General features: G+C 34.8%; 3 protein-coding genes across 4 annotated transcripts; all 3 read right to left on the bottom strand.

Annotated features, from left to right (window-relative positions):
• Positions 1 to 1,233: 1,233 nt before the first annotated feature.
• Positions 1,234 to 3,561, bottom strand: LOC105642943 (protein BPS1, chloroplastic). 2 transcript variants are annotated; one of them, XM_012227935.3, is made up of 2 exons: positions 3,402 to 3,561; positions 1,234 to 2,494 (listed from the first exon to the last, which is right to left on the bottom strand). In XM_012227935.3, exon 2 carries the CDS (start codon positions 2,480 to 2,482, stop codon positions 1,424 to 1,426), a length of 1,059 nt encoding a protein of 352 aa, XP_012083325.1. In that variant the 5' UTR covers positions 2,483 to 2,494; positions 3,402 to 3,561; the 3' UTR covers positions 1,234 to 1,423. The 2 variants fall into 2 exon arrangements, with proteins under 2 accessions (XP_012083325.1, XP_020538485.1); XM_020682826.3 differs by lacking the exon at positions 3,402 to 3,561 and adding an exon at positions 3,165 to 3,382.
• A 1,898-nt stretch (positions 3,562 to 5,459) lies between these two features.
• LOC105642942 (putative serine/threonine-protein kinase At1g01540) lies at positions 5,460 to 8,910 on the bottom strand. Its single transcript, XM_012227934.4, has 7 exons — positions 7,927 to 8,910; positions 7,216 to 7,320; positions 7,002 to 7,124; positions 6,721 to 6,891; positions 6,418 to 6,547; positions 6,105 to 6,314; positions 5,460 to 6,006 (listed from the first exon to the last, which is right to left on the bottom strand). The coding sequence occupies exons 1-7, from the start codon at positions 8,493 to 8,495 to the stop codon at positions 5,845 to 5,847; spliced, it is 1,470 nt and encodes a 489-aa protein (XP_012083324.1). The 5' UTR covers positions 8,496 to 8,910; the 3' UTR covers positions 5,460 to 5,844.
• Positions 8,911 to 10,599: 1,689 nt separating this feature from the next.
• LOC149496549 (CAAX prenyl protease 1 homolog) lies at positions 10,600 to 16,327 on the bottom strand. The gene is made up of 14 exons (XM_089721220.1): positions 16,168 to 16,327; positions 15,485 to 15,632; positions 15,256 to 15,340; positions 15,067 to 15,162; positions 14,423 to 14,488; positions 14,130 to 14,228; positions 13,796 to 13,909; positions 13,588 to 13,698; positions 13,328 to 13,390; positions 12,811 to 12,900; positions 11,821 to 11,934; positions 11,615 to 11,686; positions 11,439 to 11,504; positions 10,600 to 10,983 (listed from the first exon to the last, which is right to left on the bottom strand). The coding sequence occupies exons 1-14, from the start codon at positions 16,196 to 16,198 to the stop codon at positions 10,867 to 10,869; spliced, it is 1,272 nt and encodes a 423-aa protein (XP_089577346.1). The 5' UTR covers positions 16,199 to 16,327; the 3' UTR covers positions 10,600 to 10,866.
• Positions 16,328 to 16,902: the final 575 nt, after the last annotated feature.

Here is a 16,902-nt window from a genome sequence, read left to right as displayed (position 1 = left end):
ATGAGGTGGGTAGTGATTAATGTGAACTTTTGAACTGGAAAAGCTTTGGGTCACTCGTGAAAAAATGCGACTTCTTAAAGTGGGGTTTTAACTACTAACCTTTTTGTGAAATTTTGTATTGGTGTCCTTCAATTAGTGGTCTGATCCATAATTTATCTATCCAGAATTGTTGACTATCAAAAAAATTTTTTTTTTTTAAGGAACATGTGTCTTCGTACTTTCTTATTGAAGAACCAATTTGAGGTAAACAAAAATACAGGTATAAAACAATGCCCTTATTTTATGATAAACTTTTAATATTTGAATTGCAGTATGAAAACTTAAAGAGTAATTTAATTTTGGAAAATGTTAGTAATTAAAATGTTTGCGATCTTGACCAAGTCAAATATATGAAAATACTATTTGTAACCTTTTGGGCACGGTAATATCCTTACACGCAAGGAAGGAGGCGAATTTTCAAAGCAGAGCCAGAGAATGAGCACAGGCTGCTGATGTCATGTCACAATTTTTTCCTTCCATTAAATAGTCTTTGCAACTTGGTCAAGGATGGACGATGGAGCCTCAGCCAGCCTCTTTAGTTGGTAAACCATTATTTATTCCAGAGAAGAGAAGACTTCTAGACTGGGTTAAAAAAGGATGGAGCAACCAATTGCTTCTCTATTCAAGTTTGCAACAATCCACTCTTTGAAATATTCTGGTTCTGGTCCTTTTTAATAAGCAACGCAAAAGATACGGTTAACAAACGTGATTTCGTAATTTTTGCCTTTTAAGCTTTTCTTCAAAATAGCTTTTCGTAACACTTTCCATCCATGTCAATAATTTCTTTTAGTACTAGTACAAGGCAAGGCATTTCTCGATGGAGTCCATTTAAGACCCTGTTAGCTGATGGACAAAACCCAAACAACATACCATCAGAATAGACAGAAATGCCTTGCATCATCAAGCTAAGGGGCAAAAAGGAATAAGAGAAACACATCCAATTTACCTGGTGAAATTGTCAATTAAGAAAAACTCTCATTGAACATCAATAAGATATGTGGAAAAGGTTCGCACATCATCACCATGGACTTTGATGTAGCATTCCACCTTTCGGTACCAATGTCTAACAGCAAAGAACGTAGTAAGCATCAATAGAGATAGATATAAGCCATGTTAATAGCAGCTCTTTAACGGAACCGAGACAAATATATGGGAGGGTTTGTTAAAAGAATAAACAAGTCAAATGCCTCGATATAACAGTTGAAAGCATTTCATATATCATTGAGATTACATAGTACCACAAACTTGTACAAACTAGTAACAAAATAACATAATATATCTCACACCTTACATAGCATGATAAGCCATTCGCGATAGTACAAATGGAAAAGCATCTCACAGCTAAACCATCTGTATACATTAGAATAGTTAGCTCCAAGTACATTTACCTAACAATCCGTTCTCCTACATTAGTTCCTAATGTTGGATCAGCAACAGGACCAGATATTCTCAAACTACAAAGCAAAGCATCACGCCCACTCAAAACTACCTTGAAAAAGCCATCTACTCCGTTTGCAAGAAGATCCAAACCTTGAGAAAGCTTTTCTGCTCCCTTTTTCAAATCTGAAACAGAATTCTTGAAGGCTTCCACTTCAACGGCTTGTACTCCATCCTGAATCAAGGGATACAATTTCTTAGCAATTAAATCAACTGCATCCAATTCCTTCAGAACTGTGAATTTCCCGCTGGAAAAAATCTCTCTAATTTCCATATTTACATTGGTCTGCAAATTGGAATATGCCTGGGCCCAAAGAATTGTATCTGGGACATCCAAATCTGACAAATTCTTTGAAGAACCTGAGAAGGCAGCAGCAAAGACACTGCAGACAAACACTGTTTGCACCTTAACTCCATACATTGCACGCATCAAGACCTTCCCTTTTGCTGAGTTCTTAACCTTTGGCAGATTTAGTGATCTCACTAGATCATCCAATATGGAGCGACAGTTCTGGATTCTTGTATTCTTTGAACTAATGTGCTGTCTCCAGCTATCAAGGGAAGAACGGGCCCTCACAAATTGCTTTGAAGCATCGGACTCCAAATTATGAAGGACACATTGTAGCAAGAGATGGCCTTGGTTAAGCCGAGCAAGCTCAGAGCTAAAAGCAATGCAAATATCAAGCAGCTTCACGCTGATGTCCAAGTACAGATCTATCCACTTTTCATCCCAGTCAGTTACTGGGAGCTCAAGATTTGTGATTAGGGTTTTTATGTCAGCATGAGTCTCACAAAGTGTCTCCATTGCCAATTTCATCCATGTTAAGCTGAGAACATCATTCTTGTCTTTTGGATTAAGTTTCCTCAATCTCTCAGCCAAGGTTTCCTCAAAAGCATTCAATAAAGAAAGAAGTCTTGGGGACAACTGAGAGCCCTTCGGTGATATCATCCGGAAAGGATTCCCAAATGAAAAGAAGGGGCGGTGTGGCTCCTGTGGTCTGCTCATCTTGATTGTATTCTGAAAGAATTTTGGGAAAGAAAATCATTAGTCTTATTGAAAAATGCAACACAAATTCCATGAATCAAGAAAAATTCTATCAAATCAACTAACACTACCATAAAATGTAACCGACTACATCATCCCTGAAAATCATTAATCATAAAAAAAAACCCACAAGAAACAATTTCCCCACAAGATTTGATCTGGTCCCTAAGAAAAATGCATAAAAGATAAAACTCTTATCAGAGACCAACCACACAAGGGAAATTTCAACTCCAGTTGAACCCAGAAGGAATCTATTAGGTTTAAAACGCTCTTAAAACGCAGATTAAAAAACTGACAGATGAGCACTTGACATAGACAAAAAACAAAATCATTTAAAAGCAAATTGAAAATAAAATAACAATAAATGGTATTTGAAACAAAAGCAGGCAAATATCTAAGAGGTATGATTGTTTAGTGTTCATACGAAATTATATCCACCGGTCTACATCTTCCATCAATTATCAAAACTCCTCTCTCTCTCTCTCTCTCTCTCTCGGTTGTCTCCTTAGCAACAAGGATTTCCAGTGGAAATGAACCCATACCATAACCAAGTTTGAATTAATACCTCTTATTGTTAAATTAAACCGTAAACAAATGAAGAAAAAAAAAAATGGGGATATGGATAATCAGAAAGATAACTTACCTAAAAACTAGATCTTTGGATCAGAATAGCAAAAACGCGAGATCAAGACGAAACCCCACGATTAACACAAAATTCGTCGAAGTATATAGCAAAAACCCAACGCTAGATGCTTAATCTATCGAGTAATAGTAATCTTAAGATCTACACAAAACAAAAGCGGAAAAAGGGGGAAAAAAAATGGGAAAGAAGAGCCCTATTTTCTGCAGCAGAACTTGAAGGCAGTAGAGAAATTCGTACCTGAATTGGTACTCCTAGCACGAGATCTGAAATTACGCAGAAAGTCTCAAACGCTGAACACAAGTTGCTTCTTTGAAAGTTCTCTACCTTATCTTCGATTTGTTAATTGGCGTTGATTTCCTCATCAACAAACAGACAAAGTTGGAAAGATGTTAGGTGTTGATTTATTGATAGAGGCATGGTGGAGTCACTGGCTGTTAAGGTGATTTAGTCACGGATGCTACACGTGGAAGAGAAAGAATGGGCAGTAGTTGAGGTATCCGTTGTAGGTGCCATTTCCACACTCATGTGACGTCTATTGGCTATTGGGTTCTTAGGAAATGCTTATCATGAGGCGGCCATGTACAGTAAAATTGCTCAATGTGGAATTTTCCTTTTTTAATAAAAAAATATTAAGAGAAAAAGAAAGTAAAGTGCGGACAAGAAAAGGAAAGCAAAAAATTATCACATCACAAAACAGGGGGATAAAGGCAAAGTGATCCAACGGATACAAGAGTATTGTCGGTCATTCAATACCAAATACGACAGTGTTTAGCTGTCCTATTTGTCTAAAGTCCATTACCTCATTCGCCAACTAAAACTATTTTTTAATAGGAATTTCCATTTTCTCATCTAATCATAACTATGACCCTTCCTTTAATAGTTTAATTAATATAAACGAATTAAAAATAAAAAATTCATTTGCAAATTAAAATTTTTATTTATAATAAATTTATATATTAAAAATTATTTGTTTTTATTTTCTCAAATATCTCCCATACAATAATTTTAAAAGTGTAGAAAGATAATAGTTTTATCATGAGATTTTGAATATTTAATTTTTTGAAATTCATTTAAAAATTTTACGTGGAAAATTTTAGTTTAATTATATTCAAATGCATAAAAGTTGAATTCATAAAATTTCAATTTTTATTTTTTATACTAAACACAATAATTTAGAATTACAAATAAATTCAACAAAATTTTATAGAATTTTTTTATTTCAAACGATTCTTTTTAAATTAATTGTTTAACGTAAAAAAAGGTTTCTTGAATTCTTCAAATATTAGATGAAAGATAATCATAATTAACATAAATTATAAAGCCTCACATAAAAAAAAAAAGAAATCCAAAATTATTGAAGTATGTTCGATAAAAGCTAAATGGATTCTAATATGTAATATCATATATGAACAAGAATCACAGTTCTATCTTAACTAAACATGTCGTTAGAAAAGCAATCTGCATAACTATTGCGATTTGCTAGAACAGCAACCATTGTTTGGACGCAGTAATGAAAGAGCCCGAAAATCGGCCCAATAGCAATAAAAGCTCTATTAACTCATCAAGCCCACCCAATTGCAGGACAGGCCCATTATAACAAAGAACAGAAATAGGCACCAGCGTCGGGTTGAATAAGACAACCCTAATCGTTTTCCTTCAATAAAGAACGGTTGCTCAAAATTAAAATTGGAGGGAATAAAAAACCTACTATAGTAAGATGATAACTGCTCTTTCCAAGCCTGCATAGAGGACAGCAGAAAGAGGCTGACATTTTTTTTTTTTTCCAGTATTAGAGAGGAGAATCGAACTTAGATCTGTTGCTAGCAAATTGCCAGAAATAAGATACAGCAGGTCTCACCACATACATCCATAATCAGATTATTTCAAGTAAGAAAAAGTACTATTTAGTCCCTCTAGTTTTGCTGTCTGCCAAATTTCCCCATTTTGCTCTGGCATTGATAGGGAAACTGATAACAGGGAGGGAGCCATACCCCATTTCCAGACAATGCTTTGGCTGCTGCCCAGCTGGGTGGTCCAACCCAAGACAAGAAAAAGCACATGAATCAAAAAGTTGTAAAGCTACTAAGCTTATTTCCTTCCAAAGAATTGACTGGTCCCTGGACCATCTCATTTTAGAGTTAGCACTGATGTTGAGGTAATCTAAATGCTTCCATCACACTAGTTGGTATATACAGCCAGGCAATGATGGCGATGAGTCCTAAGCTCACCATTCTGAGTAATAGACATGTTGAATGACTAGAAATGTACAAGAAAAGAAAAGGACAAGTAAGAATATCCTAATAACTAATTCAGCAAAATCAGACATTGATTTTTGGATGAAATAGATAGTACATTGTAATGCGTAACTGTATTTGTTTTACAAGAAGTTGAAAAAGAAAATCTAATAACTATGGTTTCTATAAGAATAATGAATGAATTCTTTCAATTGTACAACTATATCCAATTGAAGTAGGATATATCTCAAAAGATATGAAAGCTAAGCACAGAACAAATGCAGATTATTGTTTCTTTGAATTGAAGGTACAACAAACACAATAAAATACCTACAAAAGGGAAGAGAGGTGGGGAAGGGGGATTCTACCAAAAAGGGGGGAAAAATAAGAGGAGGTCCAATGGCTCGGAGAAGTAAATTAGTTAATCACCTAATTCTCCGATGACGTTATCTCCATCTATTTGGCTGATGAAGATTCCTACTACTATCACCTTCGCTTGTGTCTGAAGTGCCTTCACCCAATTGTTTGTCACCTAATTTTGCAACACTGTGATTTTCTTGTTCATAATCATGGCGTGAATGTGAAGATTCTTTCCCTATTCGGCGTTCCTGCAAATAACAGAAGAAAAGGGAAAATGAGCTGAAAACTGTTTCTTTCTTCACATACTCTAAATTACACCTCATAATTTGAGGAAAATAGTGCATACATCACGAAATAGCAAGTCATCTGCCTCAAGCATGTGGATCACATGCCCCATTTTGGGTCTCTTTGTTGCGTCAGGATCAACACATCGAAGAGCAACCAAGAGAACACGTTTTAGTGCTTTGGAAGCAGGCAACTCTGGCAACTTAGGATCAACTACTTCTTCAGATTTTCGGTTGCCAACCATGGTTTTTAACCAATCCACCAAATTCACCTGAAATGTTTAGGCATTTGCATAAGTAATAGTTTGAAACAAAGGAAAACTGAAAACAAGGAAGTAGCAAAGACAACACTCCCAATTACATCCCAAAACTAACCTCTCCTTGAGGTCGACTATAATCAACAGGGCTTCTCCCGGAAATTATCTCCATGATGAGAATACCAAAGCTATAAACGTCACTTTTCTCATTCAGCATTCCTGTGCAAGCATATTCTGGTGCAACATAACTAGCAAAGCCAGCAAATAAGTTGGAGTTAATTTCCCTATAAGAATCTTAAGGAATCCAACACCTAAACAATGAATTGTATATGCTAAAGCTGCACCCTTATCAAGAAACTTTACTAATTCAAGAGAAAAGAAAAAATAAAAACCAACACTTGAAACAAAGAAACTAACTAACCCAAATGTTCCCATCACCCGTGTTGTTACGTAACTCCTTTCAGAACACAAGAGCTTGGCAAGGCCAAAATCAGAAACCTTAGCATTCCACTGGCGATCAAGTAGTATGTTGCTAGATTTAACATCTCGATGGACAACCTTCGGTTCAAGACCCTCATGAAGGTAGGCCAATCTGCAAGGATAGTGACAATCGTATAGCAAACAATAGCTTGACTTACAAATGCAAGCATAAGTATAGAAAACATGCACATTAAACAGATTTAGGTTACTAATTATCATTACCCCTTAGCTGTTCCCAATATAATGTTCATACGGATATCCCATGTTAGAGGGCTGACTTCTCCAACATCGCCATGAAGCCATTGGTCAAGATTACCATTGTCAACATACTCATACACAAGCATCCTACAAAACAAAACAGCAACCAGTTACATCTACTGACCAATTCAACAAAAGCTACAAACACAATCTAAAACTTGAATAAAATTAATTTTACCTATATGCACCCTCAACACAGTATCCAAGCAACCTAACAAGATTCTTGTGCCGTACTCGTCCAATTACTTCCACCTCCACTTTGAATTCCCTCTCGGCTTGACCCCTGATGAATGTTTAATCTCATTATCATGAGCCAATAGAATACTTGCAAGGACACAGGATAATGGTCCTAACAAAAATTTAAATGGGAGATACGGGCCTCTAGGCATGCTCATGCCAAAATTTATCAATTACAATCCAAGTTCAAGCAAAAGGTTTTGAGAAGGAAACTATATAAATTCCACTCCCATAAAGCATTTTACTTCACTACATATATTCTACCATAAGTAAGACAAGAATAAAGAACAAACAAAAGCATCGCATAGAAAGAGAGAGAACCATGATTTTCAATTACTGTGCCTATTGATGCTCTTCAATTTTGGAAACGAGAAACAAGAAAAAATCACGAAAAGAAATTCAAATTTTCATAACGTTTTTCTCGATAGACTCCCCTAGCAACCTCAGCAGAAACCAAAAACAAGACAAGACAAGCTTTCAAATTTAAAGCTCTAGCCTCTAGCCCAAACTTTCTACGTTTGCGGGAGTAACAGATTGGAGATAAATACAACCCAGTAAAGGAACAAAAAAGAAGCATAAATCAAATATTCAAAATTTTAAACACATAAAACAATCAAAATAGTTTTAAATAAAACCCAATAAAACTCGTCACCTGTTATTCAACAAGTTCTTGACAGCAACTCTAGTACCATCACCTAGAATCCCACTGTACACAATCCCGTATCCACCTTCACCAATCACATTCTCTTCACAAAGCCCATTCGTTGCAGCTTCCAGCTCCCTCAAAGTATACCAGCGGCCCCACCCGAGATGCGAGACCTCAGGGCCCACACTCCCGCTGCCAAACGACGCTGTTTCACACCCACTGGCAGTCCCTTTACTCTCCCCACTAGAGGGACGGTCGGAGAACACCACACGATGCTCGATCTTACCGATCTCAACTTGAATCTCTGGGACTTGGAGAGGATGATGGTGGTGGTGATCCTGTGCAGGGAAGCGCACGATTTCCTGTATTTCCTTTGAAATGGGAGGGGTAGTGTCAGTAAGCTTGGACGATTGCCGGTTTTTCCGACGAGAGGTTAGGCAGAGAGACAGGAGGAATAGAGCGAGGACTATGAGAGATCCCAGAAGGATTCCAATCACCACCCAAAGCCGGAGGCCGAAGATTGAGGTAGGCTTCGATAGCTCTGTGTTCACAAATGCGGCATCGTATACCGACATTATTCCTAATCTTCTTTTCCTTTCCTTGGCTTTAACAGAAGAAAATAATAAAAAGGAAAAAGAAAATAAAAGAATTCAATGGCGGCAGAATTCGGCAGTATAAGAAATCACTACAAGATTCCGCCACATTTGGCTCGCCGGAAAAATAATTCCGGCGAATAATAGATATGTATATATACAAAACACAAAGAAAAGATAGAGAAAAAAAAAAAGAAACAAAGGAATGTGGAAAAAGAGGAATCAATGGAATATTAAAGAGAGTGTTTCCCTCTGTAGGAAGTAATAGTAAATAGTGAGAGACAGAGAGAGAGAGAGATGCGAAAAAAGAAGGAAAAGAATGGAAATGGAGAGAGAGAAGAGTATTAGCAGATGAGCTGTCAGCTTGGCAGTGTAGGTGGAAGGAGTGAGTAAGGAGAGAGAAGCTTGTCAGGGTAGTGGGTATATAAGACTATGGCTTATAAAATGACATATTTGTCCCAATTGTCAGTCGATTATACGCAAGGAAAGGACCGTTAAAGATGACTGTGATGTTACGAGACGACACTACACCGATTATGTGAATCTTGTTCTTCAATTTCATCACATCATTAGGCTTCTCTTTTCTCCTCTTTTTTTTCTTTTTTTTTTTTTCCTTGCCTACTGATTTCCACGTGGCATTATGATCAGCTCGTGCTTCTGAGTTTCGACATTAGGAAATGCAAGGCTTTAATTTATTTTCTAAGAGAAAAGGTAATTAAAATGTTTATTGTTTCTAACTTATGGTTAATGGAAAATAGTAAATTATCTAATTTGATAAGATTTGTATGGAAAGTAGCTATGTGTCGTGCCTCGCGCGGAATATATAATTATATTATAATATTTTTAGAAATTTAAATAGTAATATTGTATGAGTTTAATATTTATATTTTTATTATTATATTCTAAAATCTCAGGAAAATATATTATAATTAGTTGTATATAGTAATTGAATGCCATATACAAATAATAAGTTTATTGCATTAATGAAAAGTTTTTCAATTTATTTTAATAATTAATAAGGTAGTGTAAATTTTAACTCGTTCATATTATAAATTTATATTAAAAAATTGTATTAATGAATTATTATATTATAATATTAATTTATTAGTTATTGAAAAAAATAAATTGAAATGTTTTATTATTATTTGAAATAACATTACTGACATTATTAGTTATTTACTTCATTATAAAAAGATTTGTCTGCATTTAATGCAAAGAAGATAAAAAAAAATGAATGAAATGACGTCGTACCACAGTCAAAGAAATCTAGATTGAGAGTCAAAATCAATTTTAGGTATCATACTGAATTCTCCTTTATTAAAAATCATAATTGCTTTTTCCAATTCAATAATTATAGACTTTTATTAGGATTTGTTTGCTAACAAGTTTAGATGTGTTTTTTCGGTTTAATTGAGAAAATGATTTAAGTAATCGTAACCTATCCTTAATGATGAATAATCAGACGGGCGAGAAGCATCAAAGTAGGACCATAATAATGCAGTTAAAGACCTGCTTTTCCAGTGTCCATAATATTCTTTTGTATTGTGCTTAAGCTAATCTGTGACTGGATAATAGCAAGTTACCAGTAATCTTCTTAGAATCTTTAATCATAATTATTTTATTATGTTCGGACAAAGCTCCGAAAGGATTTGATTGATTATAAAATAGCAATAGTGGAAAGCCTCCCAGGAACTGAGTCGTCAGCATAATGCATTCAAAGACTTTTGCTTTCTTAAAACTAGCCAATACCAAACATGTCCTTCCTCATTGGACATAAGATAACATTGGTTTATTCTCATATCTAAAAATATCTTCAAGTGTGAATCACATTACCACTTTTTCTAGGTACGTAGGAAGTCCATTCAACCAATTTAAAATTCATCACATGATCTTGTACTAAAAACACCATCACCTATATGCATATATTTTAGCAAACGACATGCCATTTTTACATCCAAGGAAAACAAGAATGCAACATTGTGTTAAAAATGGATAATGAAATTAAGCCTAGTAAATGCATTAAAGATGGATTCCAGAGCCGATGCGAGGAAAAGAATTAGGAAACAAAAAAAACAAAAAAAACAACTGATTGGAAACTGGCAACAATACATTATTCAACATAAGTTACGGTTACTCATCTGCAGACCAACAGATACAAATCCATGCGAACATAAGATACACAACTATTTGAACAGGGTTTCGACAGAAGTGATACCTGAACTACAGAAACGTTGACATCCAGGAAGACAAAAGTTACATAACAACAGCTGATTCTTACTTACTATTACCACTCATTCTCAATTGCAACGAAAAAAATGGAATTCTTAGTTGCCCATTCACACAGGTTGCAATATCAGTCTTCCTTTTTATCTGGTTCATTAAGTTCAGCCAATCTTTCCACAAGACAAGGATGAGAATGGTGGTATGCTGAGAACCAAGGATCAGTATTCATAGCTTCCAAATTTTCTACCTGAAAGAACATCAACTCGCTGGTCAGTAACGTGCACTAGGAAACATAAAAAATCCAATATAAAAAAATTAAAAAAAATAAGAGACTTCAACTCAATCAAGGGTTTAATGTACCTAGAAACACGTGTTGCAAAATTATAATAACAGAACACTACAGTAACAAAAATTATCAACTCAATCAAGCAAATGAATAAACGAGGCATGACTATTGGGGCCAACACTACAGTAACAAAAATGAAGAAAAACCCAAATGAAAATTGGAGAACAATTGGCATGGTATGAACTAAGCCAGGAGAAATTGACATGGGAATTATTAACGAAATAAAACAGCTTTAAGAAGTATAAAGATTCTAGGCTTAGATCCCTCATTTGTCAGACAGTGAGGATTATGGAACACTCTTATCTCCACAAATGTCACATAGGAACATGCAAAGAATGGAAGTACTAATAAATCACCTGCAGTTTCACAAGACCAGATCTAAGAGGAGAACAATAACCAAGCTTCTTGGAAAATGCATCAGCCTACAAGTAGCAAGCGTGTCAAATGATAGCATGATTTTCACGGGTTTTCTTCTCTTTTTAAAATAAATAAATAAATAAAAACTGAGGGGACAACTAGGAAAAGAAGTTACCTGATATTCGAAAGAACGGCTCACCCTATTAAGACCAAGGAATAGTAGGTGTTGGACGGGTATCATAATATACTGGAAACGAGATCATATAAACCAGTTATATTATTGACAGATCAAACATTGCACAGCCAACAAAATTATCTGCATATGAATAAACATAAACATGACTCCCCAACACTAAAATTTGTTTCTTCATAAGGAAATACCTGATATATGATTAGTCCAACGAGTACCGGTTGTGTATCAAACCCAAAACTTCGAAACAAATCACTCGAGTTTCTCACAAGAGTATATCCTCCAAATTGTAAAAATGAAAGGATCTGCATTTGATCAATACCAATACAGAGCAACAAAAACTAGTCACACAACACATAAGAAGTCCTTTATAGTTTATTTCTGCCAAGGCTTTTTTTTTTAATCAAATATTTTAACTTTTCTAACTGAAAAAAAAAAAAAAAAAAAAAAAAAAAAAAAAAAAAAAGAACAATGACAATTCTTACTGAAAGGCAAATTAATACCTGAGATTCAAACCTCAGAAAATATCAAATCTAAAAAACTAAAATATCTAGATCTCACAATTTTAAGGAAATTGAAATTGAAACCCTTATTTTGATCTACTCATAAATGAGGTTTTAATTAAACATTATCAAGGAGAAAAAAAAAAATAGCCCAATCCAAATAACGCAGCATTTATGGAACTTCATCCCATTGTGATTTATCCCTAAAAAGCTTTATGAGCTCCTCCCCTTTAACTCACTCTATCTTACACATTTAAGTTTCCCAACTTATTCGAGAATCCATATCTTTATTTGAAATAATAATCTTGAGATTCTAAATAACTCCTGCTCTGCTCCCAACCATGGCAGCAAGCGTGATGTGTGACATGCCTTCGATTTTCATTGGCTAGGCAGTTGAAAGTTCTAGTTTTCCATAATGCTTATGAAAAGTGAATCCTGTCTATTTTGAAGTCAAAACTCACACCAAAGAAAGAATTGAAGAAGTGAAAACCATGACAATTTCTCTTTGAGCCTCTTCTCAGTGATAGCTGTCACAGGCTCAGACTCTACCTAGCATGCATTTAAAATGATATATACTTCAAAGCAGGATTTTAACACAAAATTGTTAATATGATGAGCCAATGAGAAAACAAGTCAATGGATTAAAAACGAGAATTTTGCAAGAAAACATCGACATACCTGCACAGCAATAAAGAAGTACATTGTATGATTAAGTTTCCAGTGCCCCATTTCATGGGCAAGTATAGCTAGAACTTCATCATCTTTACACTGCAATTTATCAGAAACATGTAAAAACATTTACATATCACAAGGAAAAGCATATTGTTTCAACAATAAAAACTAGCTGATGACACAAACTGCATATTTTAATCACAAAGTTACCCAGACTGTTGGTTAATATTGCCTTACTTTATTAGCTAGTGTGTGCTTGTCAAAAGCATGCAGCAACCTCCTCTTTTTTTTTTTTTTTTTTTTGAGATTTAGTGTGTAGAAAGAGGGAGAGGTGGGCACAACTAAGCCCTACGTTCCATACACTGATAAAGTAGGGAGGTAGTGTTTCCTTCAAACTGAAAAGGCTTGTCAACATAAATTGGGTATTAATAAAATAATTAGTCATCAGTTTAAGTCAGGGATATAAGAAGATGTACAAGGACAAGATGACTAGAAAAAATTTCTAACAGAAATGCCTTCTCACCTGCTGAAGCAATGTGTCATAAATGACAATTCGCTTGTGGTTATAGAAGCCATACAAATATGCCTGTGCAACAATCACAAAAGACATAATGAATGTCGCATTGATAGTAACAAAATAAATAAAAACATCATCCACAACCAGGTAATTTATGAACAATGACACACATGATGACATACTATGAGCAAAATAATAATTCACAACAGGTAATGTTACAACCCATGTAGGAAATCTAAATATATGTGCAAGAGTTGAATCCTCACATTGCTATGGCATGTCCTGGTAGATCCATCCACAATAGACAAATTCTTTAAAGGAAACTTAAGGGAGGTAGCAAGTGCCTCAATTTTCTGCCTAAGTTCTCCTTCTGGAACCTATTTGTCACAGCAATACAGGAAAAGGTAAATCAATAAAGAAAAATTGTTACAGCAAAGCACAAATTGAATAATGGAAAGGATTTCAGATGCTCACAGGAGTGAACTTATTAAAAAGAGGCGCTATCAAAATTGGATATAGTGTCATCATTGCAAGAGAGAGAACAAACATAAATGCCCATATATAGACGGGCAAGTAAGGACCTCCTTTCTGCAACCACACAAACAATAGTTCACCATAATGAGGGATGACTTGCAAAATTGCAAAAGAAGATTATCATGGCTTTGAGAAACATGTTCGAAATAACGCATTCAATCCTCAGTACTCGCAGGTGTGTTATTAAAAGTAAAAGACAGCAGGAAACTTCTAAAAACATAACAATCAAATGCTGCATCTATTTGACTTTCTTAGTACCAACAGGTGATCTTACCTGTACAATTAAAATGACTGCTGAAGCAGTAGGTGGCCCGAGTACAAAAGCAAGGCATATTCCCTTGAACACGTCCCAAAAGAATAACCCTATAGTTTGCTGTAAAACAGATAAAATAATAAATAAGGATCCCACAAGAAATGGGATATAAAATGAATTAACATAAATAACAACCAACTTTACACCATCGCCAATACAATTAGCAACACCGACTAAGCTACCAACATAGGTGCTAGTAATCTAGTCCACAACAATGGATGAAAAATTAGAAAGATAAGGAAGCAGATACAAACTTTATTGAAACCATGACGGGCCTCAATCACAAAAGTTGAATAGAGAGAAAAAGGCAACTCCGTAACCTGCATGAACATGTTTAAAACACAGCAATGTCAAATGAGAAATGTCTAATGAATTGAATGAAATTGTTCAATATCATAATCTGACAACATTGCATAATCTCCCTACAAAAATGGAATCATAAACACAAGGTGATAGTAACTATATAAGCAATATCACATTCAAAAATTTCAGCTTTGTGCCCAAGATGAAAATCGACATCATCTAGGTATTTTCACTATTAAACTGCATAACCCTTTCTTTGGTTAAGTTTGCAGGTCGATTATTGCTATGTGAATGCTCTTAATGCTAAAAAACTCAAAAATTAAATTAGCTTGAATGAAAAAATATTAAAATAATCACCAAAAACTGCATTTTGTGTGGGACATTCATAAAAAACAACATAAAAAAATTAAAGAAATAAATAAAGATGAGAACCTTGTCTTTGTTCTTGCATTAAACTATTATAGAAAATAGTGGCAGTACAAATATAGAATTGGTATTTATTTCAACATATATTGTAATTAGTTTAGCTACGCATATATGACATGTGCAAGTGCACTCATAAAGAGAAATTTTTTGTCATATGCATACAGCATACCTGTGACCACATCATGACACCAGCCAAAAAAGCAAGGGTGTGTAGTATTTCATTCTCTGTGTTTAGACCAAGCAAAAGAAGAAAGTTTCCTGATTTCTGCAATTATGAAGAGAACTTAGAATGTTAAAGAAACCCAAAGGGAGGCTTCACTAATTTCACAAAGTTCCATCCAGTCAATTAGACAGTTACCTTCCAGAACCAAGGCAATATCCTAAAATATAAAATGGCTGAGTCCGTCAGTGTAGTCACAAATCCGTGAACAAAACCAAAGCGACTGAAAAATTAAAAGAAGCACCAGGAGAACAATCAATGAAATTGAAAGCCATAAAAGAAAAGCACTCCAACAATTGCAGAAAGTTAAATTAATAGCGGGTAAATAATAGCATTAAACTGCAGATGATTGCATGAAGCAATAAACCTTTTATCAAGGCTATAAGCTCTAGATTTTTCAAATTTCTCTTGGCTGACTACTCCTTCCAAAGCTTTAGGGAGTGTGGGCAGTTTCAGAGTAGCATGTTCTCGCAAAGCCAAATATGTCTCAAAGATGTAGATCAGAATCATGACAACTGAAAAAGCAAAAACCATGAAAAGCTTACAAAACGCCATTATATAGAAAAAGTAGCCCTATACCTTTTGCATCTGGCTTCATTGAGCTCAGTTAATTTTTCTGAAAGCAAAACAAACAAAGCTCAACATAAAACCCTCGTCTCATTTTTTTTGCATCCATTTCTCAGCTACCAGAAGGTCGTATGGATCAAGTGTCAACTTAGAAAAATAGCTTTAAATACTTCAAGTCAACAACCAATAAACGCAAAAACGCAAATTCTTCTCATCTACATTTTCCCGACAACCAAGCAGATGCTTTTCTCGATAAATGAGCTCCATATTAAACGAAAGAAACTCGAGGCGCACCCAAAATATTGCACAAACAAAAACAGAAAACGAATACAAGAAAAACCCGCAGCAAACGTAGTTAATAAAAGATCATCAAAGCGCAGCAGAACTAATTAATCAGAAATTGGAGCAATATCCATTATAAAGGATCATTAGAAAAGCATTCATATTTGTAAGTATTGTATGATCGAAATTAAGAGAGAGTACCGAGTACAGCTTCTAAGTACGGAAATTCCATGGCTGAATCGGAAGATTGCAGTGTAGAGAGACTGGTTTGTCAAGAGATAATGTGCGGCTTCGCTTCGCCTACTAGTTTATAAAGAAAAATCACGTGGTTTTCGCTTCACCGACCACTGTTACTGCAATGATTGAAAGATATTTCTCAGTCGTGATGGCTCATTATATACAGACGCTAAACTGGGCGTTCCAGTAGTCAGATCCACGTCTCGGCCCGAGTTCGATAATCTGTTTACTCGGCCCAGCACATTACTTGTTTTGTTGTCTTAACAATAATGGGCTGATAAGATGGGCCAAACCTGCTATGCGCTAATGAGAAAAGATCTGAACATATCTTTACCATATTTGACAGCGAGGCCCACTCAAAAGCATCTAAAGCCCAATCTACTCCCTACACTCAGATAGCATATACAATTTATTCAAAAATAAATCTTTTATATAATTATCACTCAAATTTTACACCAAATAATTAAAAAGCTCTAATTTTTTACAAAAAAAAAAATTGAAATAATAACTTTTAATATTTTTAATTGATAAGATTATTACTATTATTAAAGACAAAAATTATTATATGATTTTATTATTTTCGGTTACAAATTTTGTATTTTTGTCCATTTGGTACAAAATTGGGAAGATCAACAATTCAATAGGTTGCATATATTATACTTTTACATCAATATATACTGGTCCCCTATTGATTGATTT

The sequence above is a fragment of the Jatropha curcas genome, chromosome 5, assembly GCF_041381405.1.
Source record: "Jatropha curcas cultivar XTBG-Jc1 chromosome 5, XTBG_Jcur_1.0, whole genome shotgun sequence".
In the NCBI taxonomy this organism is placed as follows: Eukaryota; Viridiplantae; Streptophyta; class Magnoliopsida; order Malpighiales; family Euphorbiaceae; genus Jatropha; species Jatropha curcas.
Note: the sequence above shows the minus strand (reverse complement) of the source record. Positions and strands in the feature narration are given on the sequence as shown.